This window comes from Saccostrea cucullata, unplaced genomic scaffold, assembly GCF_032062105.1.
Source record: "Saccostrea cucullata isolate Sc308-1 unplaced genomic scaffold, CSIRO_AGI_Scuc_v1 ctg6438, whole genome shotgun sequence".
NCBI lineage: Eukaryota > Metazoa > Mollusca > Bivalvia > Ostreida > Ostreidae > Saccostrea > Saccostrea cuccullata.
In genome coordinates this window covers 8,145-27,600 of record NW_026928919.1, presented here as the reverse complement: position 1 = coordinate 27,600, position 19,456 = coordinate 8,145, and the positions used below count along the sequence as shown (strand labels likewise).

General features: G+C 33.2%; 2 protein-coding genes across 2 annotated transcripts; one reads left to right on the top strand and one right to left on the bottom strand.

Moving 5' to 3' along the window:
* Positions 1-4,195: 4,195 nt before the first annotated feature.
* Positions 4,196-9,951, bottom strand: LOC134279207 (zinc finger MYND domain-containing protein 12-like). The gene is made up of 8 exons (XM_062761555.1): positions 9,742-9,951; positions 9,266-9,407; positions 8,975-9,146; positions 8,288-8,457; positions 7,822-7,944; positions 5,387-5,507; positions 4,805-4,950; positions 4,196-4,446 (listed from the first exon to the last, which is right to left on the bottom strand). The coding sequence occupies exons 1-8, from the start codon at positions 9,846-9,848 to the stop codon at positions 4,330-4,332; spliced, it is 1,098 nt and encodes a 365-aa protein (XP_062617539.1). The 5' UTR covers positions 9,849-9,951; the 3' UTR covers positions 4,196-4,329.
* A 353-nt stretch (positions 9,952-10,304) lies between these two features.
* On the top strand, positions 10,305-16,698 carry LOC134279209 (mitochondrial import inner membrane translocase subunit Tim10-B-like). Its single transcript, XM_062761556.1, has 2 exons — positions 10,305-10,465; positions 16,262-16,698. Exons 1-2 carry the CDS (start codon positions 10,389-10,391, stop codon positions 16,464-16,466), a joined length of 282 nt encoding a protein of 93 aa, XP_062617540.1. The 5' UTR covers positions 10,305-10,388; the 3' UTR covers positions 16,467-16,698.
* The last annotated feature ends 2,758 nt before the right edge of the window (positions 16,699-19,456 follow it).

The window sequence follows — 19,456 nt, the reverse complement described above, 5'->3', positions numbered from 1 at the left end:
GTCCAAAAAAAGTGTTGTAAAGAAAATGTTTTTAATATTGGTAATTTTTTCTAAACATTCTGTCTTTAACTTATTTTTGCAAACTTGGATCAAAATGCTGTTATTATATTTTAAATAATTAATATCGTTAAAACAAAAGAATAGCTAAAAATTCCAAGTACTTCATATTGGTATATTTACATTCAGTGTAATTTTATTATGAAATCCATTAGAAATCCACGACGTTCAAATCTCTATAACACACGCGAAACCTTTTCACCGCGCGTTTGAATACACAGTAGGGACTATATGTATTTTATTAAATACTCTAGGAAAACCAAAATGTGCATTGTTTTGACACAATTTAATAGAAAAAATTAATCCTGTTAAATTACCGTAAAATACAATTAATGTGCTTTTAAAATTTATTTGTCATTTTTTTCCTCGCAATGTTCGTTTGCGTTTATTTACTTTGCAACGTCACAAATGTAAAAAACGACTCTTACATCTATAAAGCACACCAGTTCTGAAGGGCGCTAAATACACATTAAAAATTACCAAAATAAACAATTATGAAGAGGAAAAATAAGAGAATGTAAATATAAGCATTGAATTCATATTTTGGGATGTCTTCGGTCCAATAACACACCTGGCCGTGCCGACAAATTATCATACCGCACATTAGCGCGGTATTCAATTTGTCGGCACGGCCAGGTGTGTTATAGGACCGAAGACATCCCAAAATATGAATTCAATGCTTAAATAAAAATTGATATATATAAATTACTTAAAAATACTTCATTCAAAGTACAAGTTGTATCAGTTTCTCCAAAATCTACTCAAGCCTATAACATGAAATGTCAAAGAAATGACTTAGACAGCCTAATATATGATAAACAAAAAATTCAATGTTTTCTACTTAAATATGGAATTTATTTCACTTTTGAAACAGGATTTGTAACAAAAATTTCATCCATGCTTGGACACCCCACTCTCTGCTGCTAGCTTGTAAATTCCGTCAATGGCTTCCTTATATCATACTGTCGGTGTAAATCACAATAAATAGGGTGCAACTTTTTTCAGGTCATCTTAATTAAATTCCTGCACTAAAGTAAATATTCACTAAGTATAGATCTAGAACAATTAGTTTAATGTGAAATAATCCTTGGAATATCTTGTCTTTTACCAAAAATCTTGACTAGAGCCCATTGTCTGAGAGAGTAACGACAACTCTGCAAGGAAGATTGGCTTCACACTTGTGATAATGCATGTATCAAAAAAATCCTGTCTAAGGCCTAACGTGTAAAATAAATTGTCTGTCTGGATATCAGTGTAAAGTTAAGCCATCTTTGAATATTGTCACCTGGTGAGTTTCAGACCTGGAAAGGAACTTTTTTCCAGTTGAAGTTTATTAATAAAATGATAGTCTCCATTTATAGAAAAAAAAATTCCAATTTGTAATTATTATATTAAAGTACCGGTATTTGCCATCAAACCCAGAATCCTATTGTTACATTGTAATTTTCAGTGAGACAACTCCAAATAAGCAATAGTTTTATTCAGCTTTAATTCCTGTAAATGTTTGGAGCCTAACTTTTATAAAATTTCTATATTGCCCCAGTATCAGTCAACAAGGAAGGCATGCCTTTTGTAAGACACTGTCCAAATAAGTCCCAAGATTGACCCTGTAAAGGGAAATTACTCTTGTAAATGTGAAAGTTGTCTGTTCTGTTTTGCTTAAAAGTACTTGCTCTAAGAATTGATAAGAAATACTAGTGTTTTTGTTCAATTGATCAAAACTAAATGGAGATATAAGTGTATAGTGAATTTGTGAGGGTGAAATGGTAGTCAACTTATCTAAATAATGTAAGAGTTATGCTGAGTCAGAAATTCTGCATGTAGTCAAAACATCCAGCCAGAAATGATAGGGGTATTTATACGTGTAGCATTGTTTATGAATTAGAATCAATATCTTTTTTTTACATTGTGCATCAATTTAAAGATGATAAAATTGAGTATTTTAATTTCATACTAGTATTTGGAATGAGTCCCATTACAGTTGTTGCATGCCAATATATAAACATGTTGACTAGAAGGAAAGCACTGCATGAATTTTATGTGCTATAAGAGATCAGGTAATTCAATTTTTGAAATAATAAAGGAATAAACAATACATGTACTATAGAATGTAAATCTTTTTTCATACTAATATCAGTGTGCAAATTTGTGTGAAAAAAATTTTTGTTTTGAGTGCAAATTTTTTTCCAACCGAAATTGGATTCATAAATGCTGTTAGAAAATTGTAAGATTGCAAAAAAAGTTTGCCCTTTTCATGCATATTATTGTAACTTTTTACTAAACACATGAATACATAAAAGTTTAAAGGATGAATTTTTTTTTTGAGAAACACAAGTTAAATTTTGAAGGAGAGACGAATTCAGTGCTTTGTACTTATTAAAATATATTCAACTTGTCGGTTGTTAATCTGGCTTTGATGACTTTATGTGTAACCTTAGACTTACTGAGGTTGATAGATGGTGTTTTACTTTGATTTGTTGCCACTTTTCCAACCAGACCATTAATATTTGATCTTAAAAATAATAGTTTTAAACTATAGGAGGATAACAGCTTGATGTTAACACAAAGTTATCACAACATATTCTCTAATGTATTCTCGGCAGGCTAGTTATCAACTGGATTTAAGAGAGACAAGATTTTCATTTTAAAAGTGACAGGAATACTTCTGTTTAATTTCTTATATGGAGGAATAATAGTTATTAAACTTGATAATTTTTGGGTGTCAGTCACTGAAGTTGTACAATAGTAGAATAATAAAATATTCATATGGTGTGTTTGCCATACATGATGTACATGAAGTTTTATGACAAATGTGTATGCAATATTTTTGTTATTTAAGAAATATAATGTACATTGCTTTTTTTAACTAATATATAAAATGTACATAGTTTTCGGAGTGTCTGTGCTGTGTTTTAATGATGAAATAAATGTCTAGCTCATCACCATGTCCTGTGGTACAATGTATTGATATTTTGTTACTTTGAAATTAAATTTTTTACAAAGAGGATCAATGCTTTTGTTTTTTCCTGAACGGAGTGTGTGTGTGTATTTAGTTACTATACCAAACCCTCCCTCCGAACCAAACCTTGCTGATAGGGTTAATACCATAAAGGCATGTGTGTTTAAACTAGAGGTACTGTGAGCAATGAGCTCACTAAATGATACCCCCTCCTCCCATATGAATATAAGGGCAGTGTCCATGGCTTGCTCTGGGAAACCCTAAATATGTGTTATTGGATCAAAAAGTAAAATAGGAGGTACACAATGGCACTATGTAATATAGATTTTGTGAAAGTTTCATCAAATTACATTCAGTGGTATGAGAGGAGTTTCAGATAAGAGATGGGTACCCCAAAGCGTAACAGACGGACAGACATCCCGCTTATATATACCCTCCAGCTTTTCAAGTCTAAAGAAAAGTTGGAGGAACCTGCAAAGTACATTGTCATATGATTGTGCAGGTTGCTGGATGCTTCATATGCAATCAGCTTTATATCACCATAGACAGTCACAAAAACTGGAGATACCCCAGGCATATATATTGACGTTGACTCTCTATATCACAATGACATATATTCAAATGATGTTGATCCCACTGGAAATACTTAATTAATAATGTACCAAGATACCTTTGTAGGTAACAGAGAGCTTGTAGTATTGATATCTACTTTGTTTAAACAGGAATGTGACTCTATCAAGTGTAGTCCATTATAACATTTTGAACTTAGAATTTGTTGTTCAATAAAGAAAATGTTTTTTAACTAAGAGCAACAGTATATGGAGTATGTTTGCTTTGTTTTGTATGCTGTTTATCTTGAGAATTTTTCACTCATATGGAGATATCACCAATTTCCGTTGGAGAGCTGCAAATTTTTTCCTATACTCAACACTGAATAAGGCCATGGAGCAGTGGATGCTTTTACTTACTTGAGCTTTTACTCTACTTTTACTTGAGCACTTACTGCGACACGGTACTTCAGTTTATAAGGTCTAATCCGAAGGACTGGTCTCCACATCCCACAGTGGGATTCAAACCGGTGACGTAAGGACCAACTCCGTACTCTTAGAGCAGACGGGCGGAGACAGTTATTTGATGTCAAGAAATATATAACGGGCCCATAAACAAGTAATTAAAATCAACATTATAAAACGTTTTAATAAGTAAATTTCAAAGACATTTTAATTAACAATGGCCATACAGTAAATACAACAAGTACATATAAAATACATCTTTTTCATTATTTCATTTTTGAAATGGAAAAAAAATCACAGTTAGTTTGAAACCCTCTGAGTTTCTAAGATCTTCATGAATTCCACCACAGATCGCGAAAGCGTGTCTCGTGGATCCCCCTCGCTGGCTACTACCGCTTTACGACCAAACTCTTTAGCCTGCAAAACATCAGACATGTATTGTGTTCATTTGGATAAAAATAAAATTCAAAGATTAATTTTAAAACTTCCTTATGCATCAGTTAAAAAAAAAGACCATGAAAAAATTTATACACACTGTATGTACAGTAAATCTTTCTTTCTAACAAAGAGACATTGACGGACAATTTTGCTTCATTTAAACCATAATTCACTATAATATCCTTTAAGTTTGCAACAGAGGGAATGAAAATCACTTCACTGTAAGCCTCAACTCATAATAAGTGTGCTCACTACAAGCGTGTTTTACTGTATTTTATTGATTAAAATAATAACAGAGAGTATTTCTGTATTAACCTAGGTACATTATGTTTCTTACCTTCTGTATATCAAACAGTATGAAGTATAACATGGCCAGAGCGTGACAGACGAGTGCCAGGTCCTGGGCTTTCCTGTTAGACTGATGTTCCCGCATGTCGTATATTGCATTTAGCACCTGTATGGCCTCTGCTTCCTGGGCTTCATCTGATCAGGAAAAAAAAGTTATACAAGAGGCTCATAGGCCACAATGCTCACCCACGTCACATTATTCATGACTATTTTTAGAATTAGAATTTAAAAAATTTCCTATGTAAATCTTAACTTAACTTAATCCTCTATTGGGGCCCCACCCTATCCCTTTGCAATAAATTGCATGCTTTTGAATCTGCACTCCCTTAGAATGCTTGCATATACTATCTATCCAATAAGTGTCCTGATATCTTTAACAAGATTTTAAACTCGTTTCTATATATATTTTCCTGTAATTGATCAATTTTGTTTATCTTAATATGGAGCTCTTCTCCTACAGGAGATCAATATTGTCTAAAAATGGCAACAACCTCCCAGCCCTCTTAAGAAAAGCTTAATAAAATCACAAAAGTTAAACAGTATAATTATTATCCTTAAGTTGGTCCAATACCGAGTGAGTCTTCCTCCTCAAGCTGTTCTGGGATGAGTGGTCCGATCCCCTGCTGGGCCGCAGGAGTCTTAGTTCTCACCTGGACAATCTTCAGTAAGTGATTGTACCAAATGTTTGACACCTAGAGAAAAAAATCAACCTCAGAATTTTATAATGTAGGTTAAAGAATGTCATCAACTAGGGGGACATACGCTAAAGAATGTCACAAACTAGCGTGACATAGGCTATAGAATGTCATAAACTAGGGTGACATAGGCTATAGAATGTCACAAACTAGGGTGACATAGGCTATAGAATGTCATCAACTAGGGTGACATAGGCTATAGAATGTCATAAACTAGGGTGACATAGGCTATAGAATGTCACAAACTAGGGTGACATAGGCTACAGAATGTCACAAACTAGAGTAACATAGGCTACAGAATGTCACAAACTAGGGTGACATAGGCTATAGAATGTCATCAACTAGGGTGACATAGGCTATAGAATGTCACAAACTAGGGTGACATAGGCTATAGAATGTCATCAACTAGGGTGACATAGGCTATAGAATGTCATCAACTAGGGGGACATAGGCTATAGAATGTCACAAACTAGGGTGAAATAGGCTATAGAATATCACAAACTAGGGTGACATAGGCTATAGGATGTCATCAACTAGGGTGACATAGGCTACAGAATGTCACAAACTAGGATGACATAGGCTAAAGAATGTCACAAACTAGGGTGATATTGGCTAAAGAATGTCACAAACTAGGGTGACATAGGCTATAGAATGTCAAAAACTAGGGTGATATAGGCTAAAGAATGTCATCAACAAGGGGGACATAGGCTTAATAATGTCACAAACTAGGGTGACATAGGCTTAATAATGTCATAAACTAGGGTGACATAGGCTACAGAATGTCATAAACTAGGGTGACATAGGCTACAGAATGTCACAAACTAGGATGACATAGGCTAAAGAATGTCACAAACTAGGGTGATATTGGCTTAATAATGTCATAAACTAGGATGACATAGGCTAAAAAATGTCACAAACTAGGGTGATATATTATTGGCTCAAGAATGTCATAAACTAGGGTTACATTGGCTAAATAATGTCATCAACTAGGGTGATACTTTTAAGAAATGAAATACAGTCAAACCTGTATTAAGCAGTCACCTACGGGATCCACAAAAAGTGACCTTTATAGAGAGGTGACCTTTGGATAGAGGTTCATCTTTTTTAAAGGAATTTATAATTATGTCAGTTTTGTGTTTGTATATTATGTATTTCACTGCAAAATATACAAGAAAGATAGGTATTGGACATTAGTGATCTCACTTAAATTATTATTTTTTTTTTATTCAGTAGATGCAAAACTTTTATGGATGAATTCAAACTATATTTAATGAATCCAAGAAAATTAATAAAATACCTGTATTTGAATCTTACACTTACATGGTGTTGCATTACCCCCCATCAAAACAACTTTTTTTTTTCTTGTATGAGGAATGAATAAAATCAGTCAAAAATTATTTTATCTACACTTGATTCATAAAATTAACCTCTGAACGTTTTTTTTAATACATGTTCATGATTTGCTTGTAATTAAACTCTCAGACGTACTCTCAGTTGATCAACAATTGTACAGGTGTCCTGAGCAATGAAGCGTTACTAATCCCCAACGGTCGTTTCCTTTGTGAAATTTACAACATACCCAAGCCACAATGTGTATATAAACCGTAATTATGGCTTCAACAAATTATGCAAGTTTCCTAAGTGTGAAAATTAAAATGCCTATCAAGCGTACATAATACATTTACAACTCTCAGAGTATGCAGAGTTGGGCGCGATATCGACACGTACATAAATGGTAAACAAAAATATCATATTCATTAATAGATGTTTATAAGGTTGTTATTTTTTAGAACTTGATTAAAAATCCAGAAGATAAAAGACACTGATAATCAGGTATCGATAATACAAGTATTCTTTTTTTTCCTGTTAACTTTTTTCGTCACAAGCCTTGTTAGAGTTTTGCAAAATATATAAGCAGTTAGTATGTAAAATGATTCATATGCTTATCCAGTAATATAATTGGCATTAAATAAAGTCCAATTATTAATTTTTGTTCACGATCCCGTAACACTTGACTGATTATTTACATTAGTAACAAAAATTGGGAATCAGCTGACTCCAGATTAGGTCACGTGATTGGACAAAATGGCCGCTAAAGACAGGGAAAAGTGGTGATTTCGTTTGAAATTTGATGACCGCTGACCGCGTTACGAAGGTGACCGCTTAATAGAGTTACTTTATATAGGAAATTTCATTGGGAGGAAATAAAATGACCGCATAAGACAAGTGACCGCTGGATAGAGGTGACCGCTATGACAAGTTTGACTGTAAAAAATTCTGTTGGTGAAAAATTGAAAAGAAATCCTCATACTTCACTATACAAAGAATCCGCGACGTCCATGCGGCCTTGTCGGAAGAAAACATTGGCCATGTGAAAGTATCCACCAGATGTCCTAATGTCTCCCGTCCCAAACTCCTCAGAGGAATGGTAGATCTGATCAAAAGGATAGTAGTGAAGTATAATAACAGCAAATGTAATACAGGTATAATGTGTAATATCATACTATTTGTGGGGGACCAAAAGTTGGCAGATTTCATTGGTCACTCTTATCACGAATTTACATCCCCATGAACATTTATTTGTAGGCATACTGATTCATTAAAACTATCATAAAAAACCCAAGAAATTATATCATCATGAACAAGCAAAATTTTGCTTGCCCACAGAAATTGATCCCCACAAATTCAAATAATTCCACGGTATATATACTTGCTTAAAAAAGATAACATTTTTATGTTATCCAGTACATGTGTATAATGTTTTACAAACAACGTACATCATCAGCCAGCTGTCGAAGTGCCTCGTCATATTCGCCTTTAGCGGCATACAACAGTCCCAGATTTCTGTAGAGTTTGGATTTTATTGCATTTGAACATTCTGGTGTTTTAAGTACCGTCCACTGGGCCTGAGCCAGGTATTCTTCTGCCTGATTTAATCTGCCAAGTCCTACAAAAGGGAATAATCCACTTTGTCATTGTGTCAGTTCTGGGTATACTAAATCATACATCAAACTGTCATCACAGCAGTCACCCCACTGACTTTTCCAAAGTGGGAGACCAAGCTCTGATTTTACTCTAAAGTTAATAAACAATGAAAACAAAGAAGTGACCTCTGTTTGCACATGATTCCCATTTAAATATTAGTATTGTAATTATCTTCTGTACACAGGGCCTACACTCATTAATGATAACTGATGATATGGAAACCAAGTGACCGTACTGTACAAAAGACTTAATTGCCTTGTGCAGTGTGCCAATGCCTTGGCAGGGATGGTCTCAACTTGAAGGAATCATAGTTTTCTTCTAGACATATAATGGAAATGAAGTACTAGTATGTGCTAAATGTGTCAACTAGTGTATAGACAATTAAATATGCCACTGCATGACCTACATTAACAAGGGTGTATTTATATCTATATATTAAGTAGTCTATATAATTATCAGTTTAGTATGTCAGTGTATACCTATGCTGGCTTCTCCCAGGATGAGGTAAGAAGGCACGAGTTCGATGCTGGCCAAGCCGTGGACGTCGATGGCGAATCTCAAGGACTGCATGGCGGCAGGCACCGCCTGCTCGTGGCGGCCCTCAAACAGCAGTTTCTGTCCAGTGGTTCTGGTCAAAACAATCATGTGTTCCTAAAAATAAGTTAAACTTTGAAACAGTTTCAAAATCATTTGAATTTTGCAGAAAATAGAAACATACTGTATACGTTGGGAGGAAGAATATTTTGGAATTATCAGGGTGAAATGGCCACCTTTTTACTCTGCAGCTGTTTTTCCCTTTTCTGTCTATCTTCTTCGGATGGGAGAAATGGTGCTGCTTGTCTTAATGCGATTAAACTCTGACATATTTTTTCATGGATTCCCATCCAGTCCGCTTTCTGATGTTCGATACCACTAAAAAATTCAAATCATTTATAGATATTTGATTTTGACGGGTTGATGGCCAGGGTGAAAGGTCAAAGTGGACATATTAAGTTACATATGCAATTTCACTACAATATACTAGAACATGTATATATTACTATACCTTTAGGGGAATAAAAAAAAATAAGCCACCAACTTCTCAATAGAGAAAAATTAACAGAAAAGGGGGGCACCAGATCTTTTTGTGTGTTTTTTTTTACAGTATGCAACATTTTACCAGAATCAAACAAGCAATATGCACGCCTGATAACATTTTGACTAAAAAAGGAGCAAAGCAAACAACGACTATCACACAGAAACTCACCAATAGTATGTAACTCGACATTTTGTACACTGTATATATGCTGGTTTTTGGCACAACTCACAGACCAGTTTTAACCCTTTAGGGTTGGCCAGAGGATTGAGTGTCATTTTGCACGAGCACTTTGTCTAATGCTGAAACTCTTTCCGCCGAACATTAGCCGCCATATTGTTGAAGGGTTGCTAAGAAAAATGGAAGCCTCACTTCCGTAGTTACTGCAAGAAAAATTGGCGCCAAATTCAATTTTTTTCATATAAGCATATTAGATTTGCCATTATAAATTTATATTTGGGATATGTTTAAGTTGTGCAAAATATATTTGAGTTCAAAATTTTAATGTGACGGTATAAAAAGATCTTCTTTCAAAAGACATATGCTTATGATAAAAATGTAAACTGTTATGCTACGAATATCAATAAGTTTCACCCTGAGATATGATTATGACTAAATATTTTATGCCGTTTGTTTCACCCACTTCACCTGTTCAATTTGTAACTTATTAATCTACATGGACGATGAAAGAGACGGAATCGATTTCGGATTTTTCCCCTTCAGCACGTTCAGATTTTTGTATACTTTATTCCGCTTCCGCTGTAAACACGTGTGTCAGTGTCAGATCAGTTTTCAAAGGAAAAGATAAAGTTTGAAAGATGACAACTGTAAACGAAGCACAGATGAAATTGTTCGCCGATCTTGAAATTGAAATGACTGCAGATATGTATAACAAGTAAGTTTGATATTTTTTCATGTGCATTTTTCTTTTACATTTAAATTCGTAGAGTAAATTCGAGTTACACAAACTATTTATAGTTTTGAGAGATAATTTTATATACAATACATCATAGGAGTTCTTTGTTGTATTCTTAATAATGTTAAAAATATATAGTTGACATATTAAATGTAATAATATAAAAGCCAAGCTATTTGGCCTGCATGCAGAACTCAGTGGCGGATCCAGAAGATCATGTTGGGGGGGGGGGGGTTTGAGGCCCAAAGGGCCGAAGGGGGAGGGCATGGGAGAGGGTGTCCCCCCCCTATCGGTTCGGGATTATTTTTCCGAGAAAAATTTGTTTTAAATGGTTCTAAATGGTGCATTTTCCAGCATTTTAGGGGTAGTTTAGTTTTTGTAGCTTTTTTAAAGACTGATCATCACAATTTTTTAATAAAATGTTTTCAATTTAATTTAACATTAACACAAGACTTTAGACTTTGCTTTAAAAAATTGTTAAATCTGCCAATTTTATGAATGCAAGCAGTTGACTTCAAGTTGTCTTTACTTTAAATGCACCTACAATTAATTTAGTCCTATGTCAAGCTGACTTCCAAGATACAACTAATGTGCAAAATTTTTAAACACTAAAAAATTAAAAATTGAATTATTTTCAGAATCCCAAACTAGTGCTTTTCGACTTACTTGTGTATATATTGTTAATATGATTTGGAATATAAACACATGTGTTCAATTAATGAAATTTCAAACTAAAGAAAAAATTACATAAACTGGGAATCTGTCAAAACTAGAGGGGTTTGCAAAGCCAACCTGGTTTTGTTAAAAAAAAAAATATTAATTTTTTAATATATTCGATCAGTGCATACTATTAGTGCAAGATATATTACTGAAGTCAGCGGCGACTCACACAAATTGTTCCGACGAAAATAGTTCCATCATTGATAAGTAGATACAACATAATTTTTCATGCTAAGAATAATGTAGTGTATGTCATACGTAAAAGAAACCAAAATTAATGTTAATTTTTCCTCCAAAGATCACTTTTCCCCCTAAATGCAAATAAAAAATGTTAATATTCCTACGCTCGCTCCCTCCTCAGCTTTTTTTTTTAACATGTTTGATAACAGAGAATATATAGGTCATTCTTCGGTTGATATTTTTTCACTGATGAATTGATTATACTAATATCAACAACTGTAGTAAAATCATGTTAATTGTTCGTTAATAATCATATAGTTTCATCTAAGAGAAAAAAAAAATCATTCTGTGTGTGTAGTATATTAAATGACGGAATTTTCAATCCCTGAGCAGATTCCTGCACGTGTGTAGACAAACTACACATCGGGAGAGTACCTGTAAAATGTGTAAGAAAAACCCGAACTGGCCGGGGATTTCTAAACTGACAGTCGTTTAATTTTAATGAATCAAAATTTGTATTCATGTGATCTAATTATGAAAAAAAGTTCTGTCTGCCATCGTAACTTCTCTGTTCGCGGGAGTCCGTTTTACAACTCCATCGCACCTGTGTATAGACCAAGGCTAACTGGTCTTGCGGACATAGGTATGTGTACTGTTTGTTAGCATGGTTAGGAGACTGGGTGACCGTAATGCTACGGACTCACGAAATTTACACAAGTTCTATAACTAGACAGTGCAATTTTATTTTTATAAACGTCATTAAACACTGTTAAACATATTAAATCTAAAAGTCGAATATCTTTGGATATGGGGTAACCCATATCTATTCTTGTTTATTTTTAAAACGGTAAAAAAAAAACAACTAAATATTAGTTTATTCATAGTTTAAAAACATGCATTTTATCAGCAAAAAAATATTACTGAGCAGCACCGTAACTATGCAGTTTTTTGTTGTTGATACCAGACTGCATTGTACTGTGACCTTGTGACTTCACTCGATGCATGGACTTCCCGATCTCTGCGGCACTCTCTCTGTTGATTACCTGTGTATTGTGTGCGTTCAAGCGGAAAGTGATTTCCTGTTACGTAGTTGCATATTTCACAGTTGTAAAAACAAAGGGTTCATCTTTATTAGAGTCTTATCAATGCAACAAAATGAAATGACACTTGTAAAAAAAAAAAATTCAATGAGCGGGGGGGGGTTTAAAAGCCAAGCTACCCCCCAAACCCCCCTGAATCCGCCATTGGAACTGTAGCTCCAGTCCATGCCTGACAAAATTCTGACAGATACTTTAAATATTATTTCTAGCATTTCATGCTTTTCCCCGCTTTATGAATGGTATTTGATAATTTTACTCCTATTCTTGATTCTTTATTTACCTTTCAACAGTCTCAAACAGCCCTTTATCTGTTTATGGTCGTGGAATGTCAGTTTTGAAAATTCCCATTCTGATGTCCATTTTGGAATCCCTGGAAAAAATCTTTCAAAGAATAACATTTTCTAAATAAAAAATTGAGGATGTTCAACATGTTCAAATATCATGTATTATTATGCTTCCTGTCAGTTTGTCTCTATATAACCCATACCCTACTATTCTCGCATAGTGGTCTAAGCATTTATATAGCGTAAGCATACTATGCCGAAATAGTGCACGGCTTTGTTTACTGAATAAAATTCTTCCATGCACATGCCGGGGATCGAACTCACGACCATGAGATTGTCAGTCCGATGCCTTATCGGTTACGCCATAGAGACGATCACTGATTGGTACCATTTTATTAAATATATAAACTTAATTTATACAATTGACACAAGAAGGAGAAAATAGACAAATATTATTTGAAAACAGTTATATTATTCTAAGGAACTTTAGATTAATATGTACAACAAACTTTCAAACTAATTACATACAGATCGTTAGATGAACTGATTTTATAGGGTCATTAAAACGCTTTTTTATATGACGCTTGATTGAAGGATGTAAAAGAAAATTATCAATGAGAATCGACGTCTGCAAACAAATAAGGCTTACGAACAAAACAGAAAATAAAGATGTGTTGCTTTGGGACAGAAAATCCCGACTTATTTAGAGAAAATACTAGTAACCAAAATAACTAAGCATGCAAACAATTTTAGCATGAATATTTTAAATTAGTTCTTGCAGGTGCGCTGTTTAAGCACCGATATTTTCAGGAAAAAGTCAAATAGATTGCAGCATAAATAATTACAACAGTCAGCATAATAATAACAATAGTGTTGCATTATGCATGTACTATGCCTAAATAAAAACATAGTGCACTCGCCTCCTGCTCGTGCACCATGTGTCAAACCCTGCCTACTATTTAGGCATAGTACATGCATAATGCAACACTATTAAATAAATATATTGGTCATAAAGAAGACAATACATGTGTAAAAAAGAAATCAAATGAGATAAATACATGTAAAACTCTGAATCTGATGTGTTATTTCAGGATAAATCTGACATGGACGTAAAAATGCATTTTTTTTTACTGGTACTCCAAAACCCCTATTGAACACTTGTAGGGAAACCCTATATTGACCATGGAATAAATATTTTCAAAATGACAAAATCAACACAACCAGGGATGAATCAAACAATTTTTTTTATGATAAGAACGGAAATGATAGTGATTATTGGACATTAGCGCAGGAGATGTCAATAAATGTCATCCACTCAAAACAATAGTTCATAAAAAAAAAATTAGTCTTTTTTTTTTTTTTTTTTTTTGCACTTCAAAATTAATAAACCATGTTAACTTTTGGAACTGACTGTACATTGTACATATGATATTCATAGATTTGATTTCCCACTACTGATAATTTTGGTATATGGCATGACATGGTTCAAATTTTTTTCATAGATCTATTAGACAATGTGCATTTTATGATATTATACTTTCAAGACATGTAAATTGGTTGAATCTGATTCTTCATGACATTTGTTATTGCTTAATGACAGATGGTATTAAAAAAAAATGTCGACTGAACAGATTTGGTTCGTAAATTAGGTTGCACTTTTAACTTCCAGTTACAACCCAAGCTTAGATCTACGTTAGCCTGGTTCCCGAGGCCTTCCGATGTGTGTGTTTTGACAAAACAATGTTTGAAGTCAATTTAAAATGGCTTCCGATAGAACTATATCGTTATCAGGGCCAGCAGAACAAATTGAACCAGAGACATGTCTCTGATTGAACCAAGAATTAGAAAAAGAGAAACAATATTTATTTACATACCAAGGAATCTTGGAAAACAACTTTCATTAGATAAAATAAAGTGATCGAAGACAATGTAGGCCTAACTGCACATTTAATACATATTGCACTAGTTAATTAAGTTAATTAAGGACAGATGATACAAACAAATTTTTTCTTTGAAAAAGATTTAATATCATGTCACAAGTTTAGAAAAGTGGATGATTCTTAGAATTTATTCTCCAAGAACTGGAAAATGAAACAGACTTGGAAAATATCAGTAATATTTCAATGAAAAAACAGATATAGACAAATCACATTCAGTAAAGGTTTACAGGTGAAAACAAATTTCAGAATATGTTATCTTGGCGCTAAAAGTGTAATATTAACCTTAGAAAAATATACCAAGCCAGGTGAATTTAAAGAGGAAGATCAAAATGACAAAAAATAGCAATATCACATAGGCTGATTTTTACCATTTAGCTTTTCCTAATAAAATTCACCTGGCTTGGTATATTTTTCTTAAGTTTATATTACACTTTTAGCACCATGTTAACATATTCTGAAATTTGTTTTCACCTGTAAACCTTTACTGAATGTGATTTGTCTATATTTGTTTTTTCATTGAAATATTACTAATATTTTCCAAGTCTTTTTAATATTCCAGTTCTTAGGAGAAAAATTTCTAAGAACCATCCATATTTCTAAACTTGTGACATATCAAATTTTTTTCAAAGAAAAAAATTGTTTGTATCATCTGTCCTTAAGAGAGAGGAAAAATAACTTCAAAACCAAAATTGGAATACTTTCAGAAACTGAAAAGGCTTTTTAAAAAAAAATGCACACTTAATTCAGGTCAATACTGAAATATGAAACCTTTTTTTTTTAACATGTAAATTTAATCAAATTATATATGAAATTTTTGTCAATGTAAGTTAAAACCTTCTTTCAATAAAAGATTTCTCAATACACAAATACTTACATATAATTATGTATATATAATTTAATCATGGTAAATATGTCGTGAATGTCGTTATGCGTTATGACTGAAATATGAAACCTTTTTTTTAACATGTAAATTTAATCAAATTATATATGAATTTTTTGTCAATGTAAGTTAAAACCTTCTTTCAATAAAAGAATTCTCAATACACAAATACTTACATATAATTATATATATATAATTTAATCATGGTAAATATGTCGTGAATGTCGTTATGCGTTATGATATGCTCTTTGCGAGAGACTGCACCCCTTTGTGGTGCCCTTGTTTCATTGGTTGCATCTTTCATTGAAATATATGTCAATGGATTTTTCTCCCAGCATATTTTTCCATTTGAATATACATGTAAATTTAGTTTAAATACATGAATGTTCTAATAATAAACTTAAAAGTGCTTAAATAGATGGGATTTTGACAGTTTCATAAATGTTGACTATTAACATGCACTTCACCACTTCTGTCCAGTAATGTAATGATTGAGTCATATGGATGTATGATGCAACAGGAAGTACATGTGAGCTCTTCTTCACACCCCTACGTACACAAGCACTTAACTATTGTGTTATACATGTATCATCCATTCACTGAGTTATCTATCATGCATGACTTATGAGAATCTAAGTGCATTTGTCCTTACGTCAGTGTTTATTTTACAGGATGACAGCATGTTGTTTACAGAAGTGTATACCCCCCAAATATAAGGAGGCGGAACTCTCCAAGGGAGAAGCTGTATGTCTGGACAGGTGTGTCGCTAAATACATGGAAATCCACGACAGAATCGGCAAAAAATTAACCTCCCTCTCACAGGAGGATGAGGCAAAAGTCAAACAAATGCAGGCCCACCTCCAACAGACATCCTGAAGTGTCGTCTGCTCAGTGTGGGGGCCATTCGTATCCGTGTTGTTATTCAGTGAGACATGTCAGTTCATCATTAAGGGAAACACATGATAACGACTTTTAATGGCAGTCAAAATGTATATAACAGTAAAATAGGACTGAATACATAGTGAATGCAAATTCATATTGAATTTTACTAGAAATAATATTTGTTATGACATATATGTACATATATGTATTATAAAATAGAAAATATAGTATTTTTTAAAAAAAGAAAAAAACAACAAGTCTTGTATACTTAATTTGTTGTTATTTGAGATTGTTAAAGTACATGTAGGTAATATTAGGAAAATATACCCATCATATGTCAATTAGTTGTATAAGCATTTTATCGTACAACTAAAAGATATGTTTCTTGGCACATCTTATTACGGAATTTTACAATAACCCGGGGGTGAACCACTTGATGATCAATTCTTTAGAAACAAAATGTGGTTGTGAAACACTGATGCCCTGTATTGGAACATAGCGAAGGTTAAACTTTCAAATGCAAATCAAAATGTTGGTACCCAAAGTAAGGCCTTCTCATAAGAAATACAATTGTATAATACTAGCATGAAAGCCCTATCACCACCTGTTCAAAAGTTATGACCAAGGATAAGTTTATTAAAAGTAGGTCAAATTCCTAGTTAAAGGTCAGAGGGTCAAAGTTGTGAGTTTCTAAACAGTAAAGAATGATCTTATCACATGGATAACATATTTGAAGTATGAAAGCTTTAGCTTTAACCGTTTAAAAGTTCTCACCAAGGTTAAAGTTTTTAAAAAGTAGGTAAAACTCCTAGGTCAAGGTCAAAGGGTCAAAGTTGTTGGTTTCAAAGGATATGTCTTGTCACATGGATTACATATTTGAAGTATGAAAGCCTTAGCTTTAACCGTTCAAAAGTTGTCACCAAGGTTAAAGTTTTTAAAAAGTCGTTAAAACTCCTAGGTCAAGGTCAAAGGATCAGAGTTGTTGGTATACTAGGAAAGGTCTTTTCATAAAAAATAAAATATGTGGAGTATGAAACTCATAGCACCGATCGTTTAAAAGTTAAGGCCAAAGTAAAAGTGTGGTATATTTTTGGTAAAAGTCAAACTCCAAGGTCAAGAGGTCAAATTTGGTGGTACCCAAAGAAAGGTCTTGTCACAAGGAATACACCTGTGAAAGAAGAAAGGCATAGCCTAATGGGCAAGGTTAAATTTTTGCGGACTAAAAGACAGACGGACAGGGAAAAAAACTGTATACCCCCCGAAACTTTGTTTAAAGGGGCATAAAAAAAAATCTAAAGTCAAGAATGGAAATATCAGAGTTAGCTCCCCTTCTGGGGATGGGGGTATTTGTGACTATTTATTTCTTCAAACTTTTCAAAACTGACCGATTTCTGCTCTTTCCTGGCTGATATGCTCAGGTGAGCGATGTGGCCTCTTGTTTATTTATTAATTGGACTGGCAACTTTCAGCACTTACCGTCCTAATTAAGCAGTTTCAGGGGTTTATTCCCCGAATGGCTACTGGAATAAAACAACAAGTAATTATCACACTCAATTAAGGGGCCCTCTAAGGGGTACAGGTAGACTTACCGGTATGAAAAATCTACCATAATTGAAACAAAATAAAATGGAAATTCATCTCATTTTATTTTAATTTGAGCACTATATAAATATTTTGTATACATATTTTTTAAATAAATAATTTTACAAGCACAAATCATATTAAAAACTATAAATTATCTTGAAGTTCTGTTGATTAGCAGCACTGATTTTCACATTATATATGAGATAACACTGTTTCACTTTTATATAAAACATATTTACAATTTATTTAGTCCATTTCCGTATATTTCTTTGCAACTAAAGGATTGCTATGAAAGGGGAAGAAGTTCATAAACTTCACCTGGATTTTATGATTATTTAATAGAATGTTTTGATAATTCAAAATGATAGATAAATAAAATGAATTAAACGAAACTTTATAGAAGCACTTTATTTATCATACATATATAAAAAAAACCCACTTGTGTTAATTTATCTAAAAGAGTTTGAAAATGTAGCACAAAAGGGATAATAATTTTTAAGTTCTCAATCAATACTATTAATAATTTGGGGAAAAAATTATATTAATTAAGGTACAATAAAAATTTCACTTTTCTTAAATCTTAATTTTATCTACTTATACATGTTATATTTATATATATTTTATTCAGTATATTTTGGAAAATAGAAAACCCTCTGAATTAAAATATAATTGAATGAATATATCTGATTTACAAAATATTGCTTATCCAGGTAAACACAGGTAAGTCTACCTGTACCCCTTAGAGGGACCCTTAATTGAGTGTGATAATTACTTGTTGTTTTATTCCAGTAGCCATTCAGGGAACACACCGTTTCAGGTTCATTCATTTGTTTTTCAAACTGTTACTAAATAAAAGGGACCACTTATGTACATGTTTAAGAGTAGATGGTCAATGTCATACTGATGTATATACATCAAAGGAAACCGATGCTACGTGAGAGTCTTACTTAAAACTGAGTGGAACCCACTAATTGATCCTAAGTGCCCCGAGAAATCAATTATTGTACCATCGATGTGTTGATGTTTTTAATTTGCGTACCGAGAGCACTTAAAAACATCCCATGATCTGAACTTTTATTTTCATTGTAATAAACAAGTTGCTGACTTTAAAAAATGCAATACGTGGACCACACAGTACCGACCAGACCCAACCTGACACCCAAGCAGTTCCAGAAAGCCGTCCCCGGGATTGCTTTGTGTCAGTACTCTGGTCGGTACTGTGTGCATGTATTTTTACACCCCCCCCCCCCCCAAAAAAAAAAAAACCTAGAGAAAAGTGTGTAAAATATTTACATGTATTTTATAAAATCTTCAAGGAATGAGTCTGATTGGCCTTCAATGTATATCCTGTGTTCTTTCCTTGTCACGTAGAATTATAAAACATCTTTAGGTACATGTAG

Excerpts from the sequence above, each read along its gene's own strand:
- LOC134279209 (XM_062761556.1), top strand. The coding sequence starts at position 10,389 with ATGACAACTGTAAACGAAGCACAGATGAAATTGTTCGCCGATCTTGAA. Across the intron at positions 10,466-16,261 it reads ACTGCAGATATGTATAACAA|GATGACAGCATGTTGTTTAC; the intron begins GTAAGTTTGATA and ends TTTATTTTACAG.
- LOC134279207 (XM_062761555.1), bottom strand. The coding sequence starts at position 9,848 with ATGACACTCAATCCTCTGGCCAACCCTAAAGGGTTAAAACTGGTCTGT. Across the intron at positions 4,951-5,386 it reads TGAGGAGGAAGACTCACTCG|ATGAAGCCCAGGAAGCAGAG; the intron begins GTATTGGACCAA and ends TTTCCTGATCAG. Across the intron at positions 4,447-4,804 it reads TACTGTTTGATATACAGAAG|GCTAAAGAGTTTGGTCGTAA; the intron begins GTAAGAAACATA and ends GATGTTTTGCAG.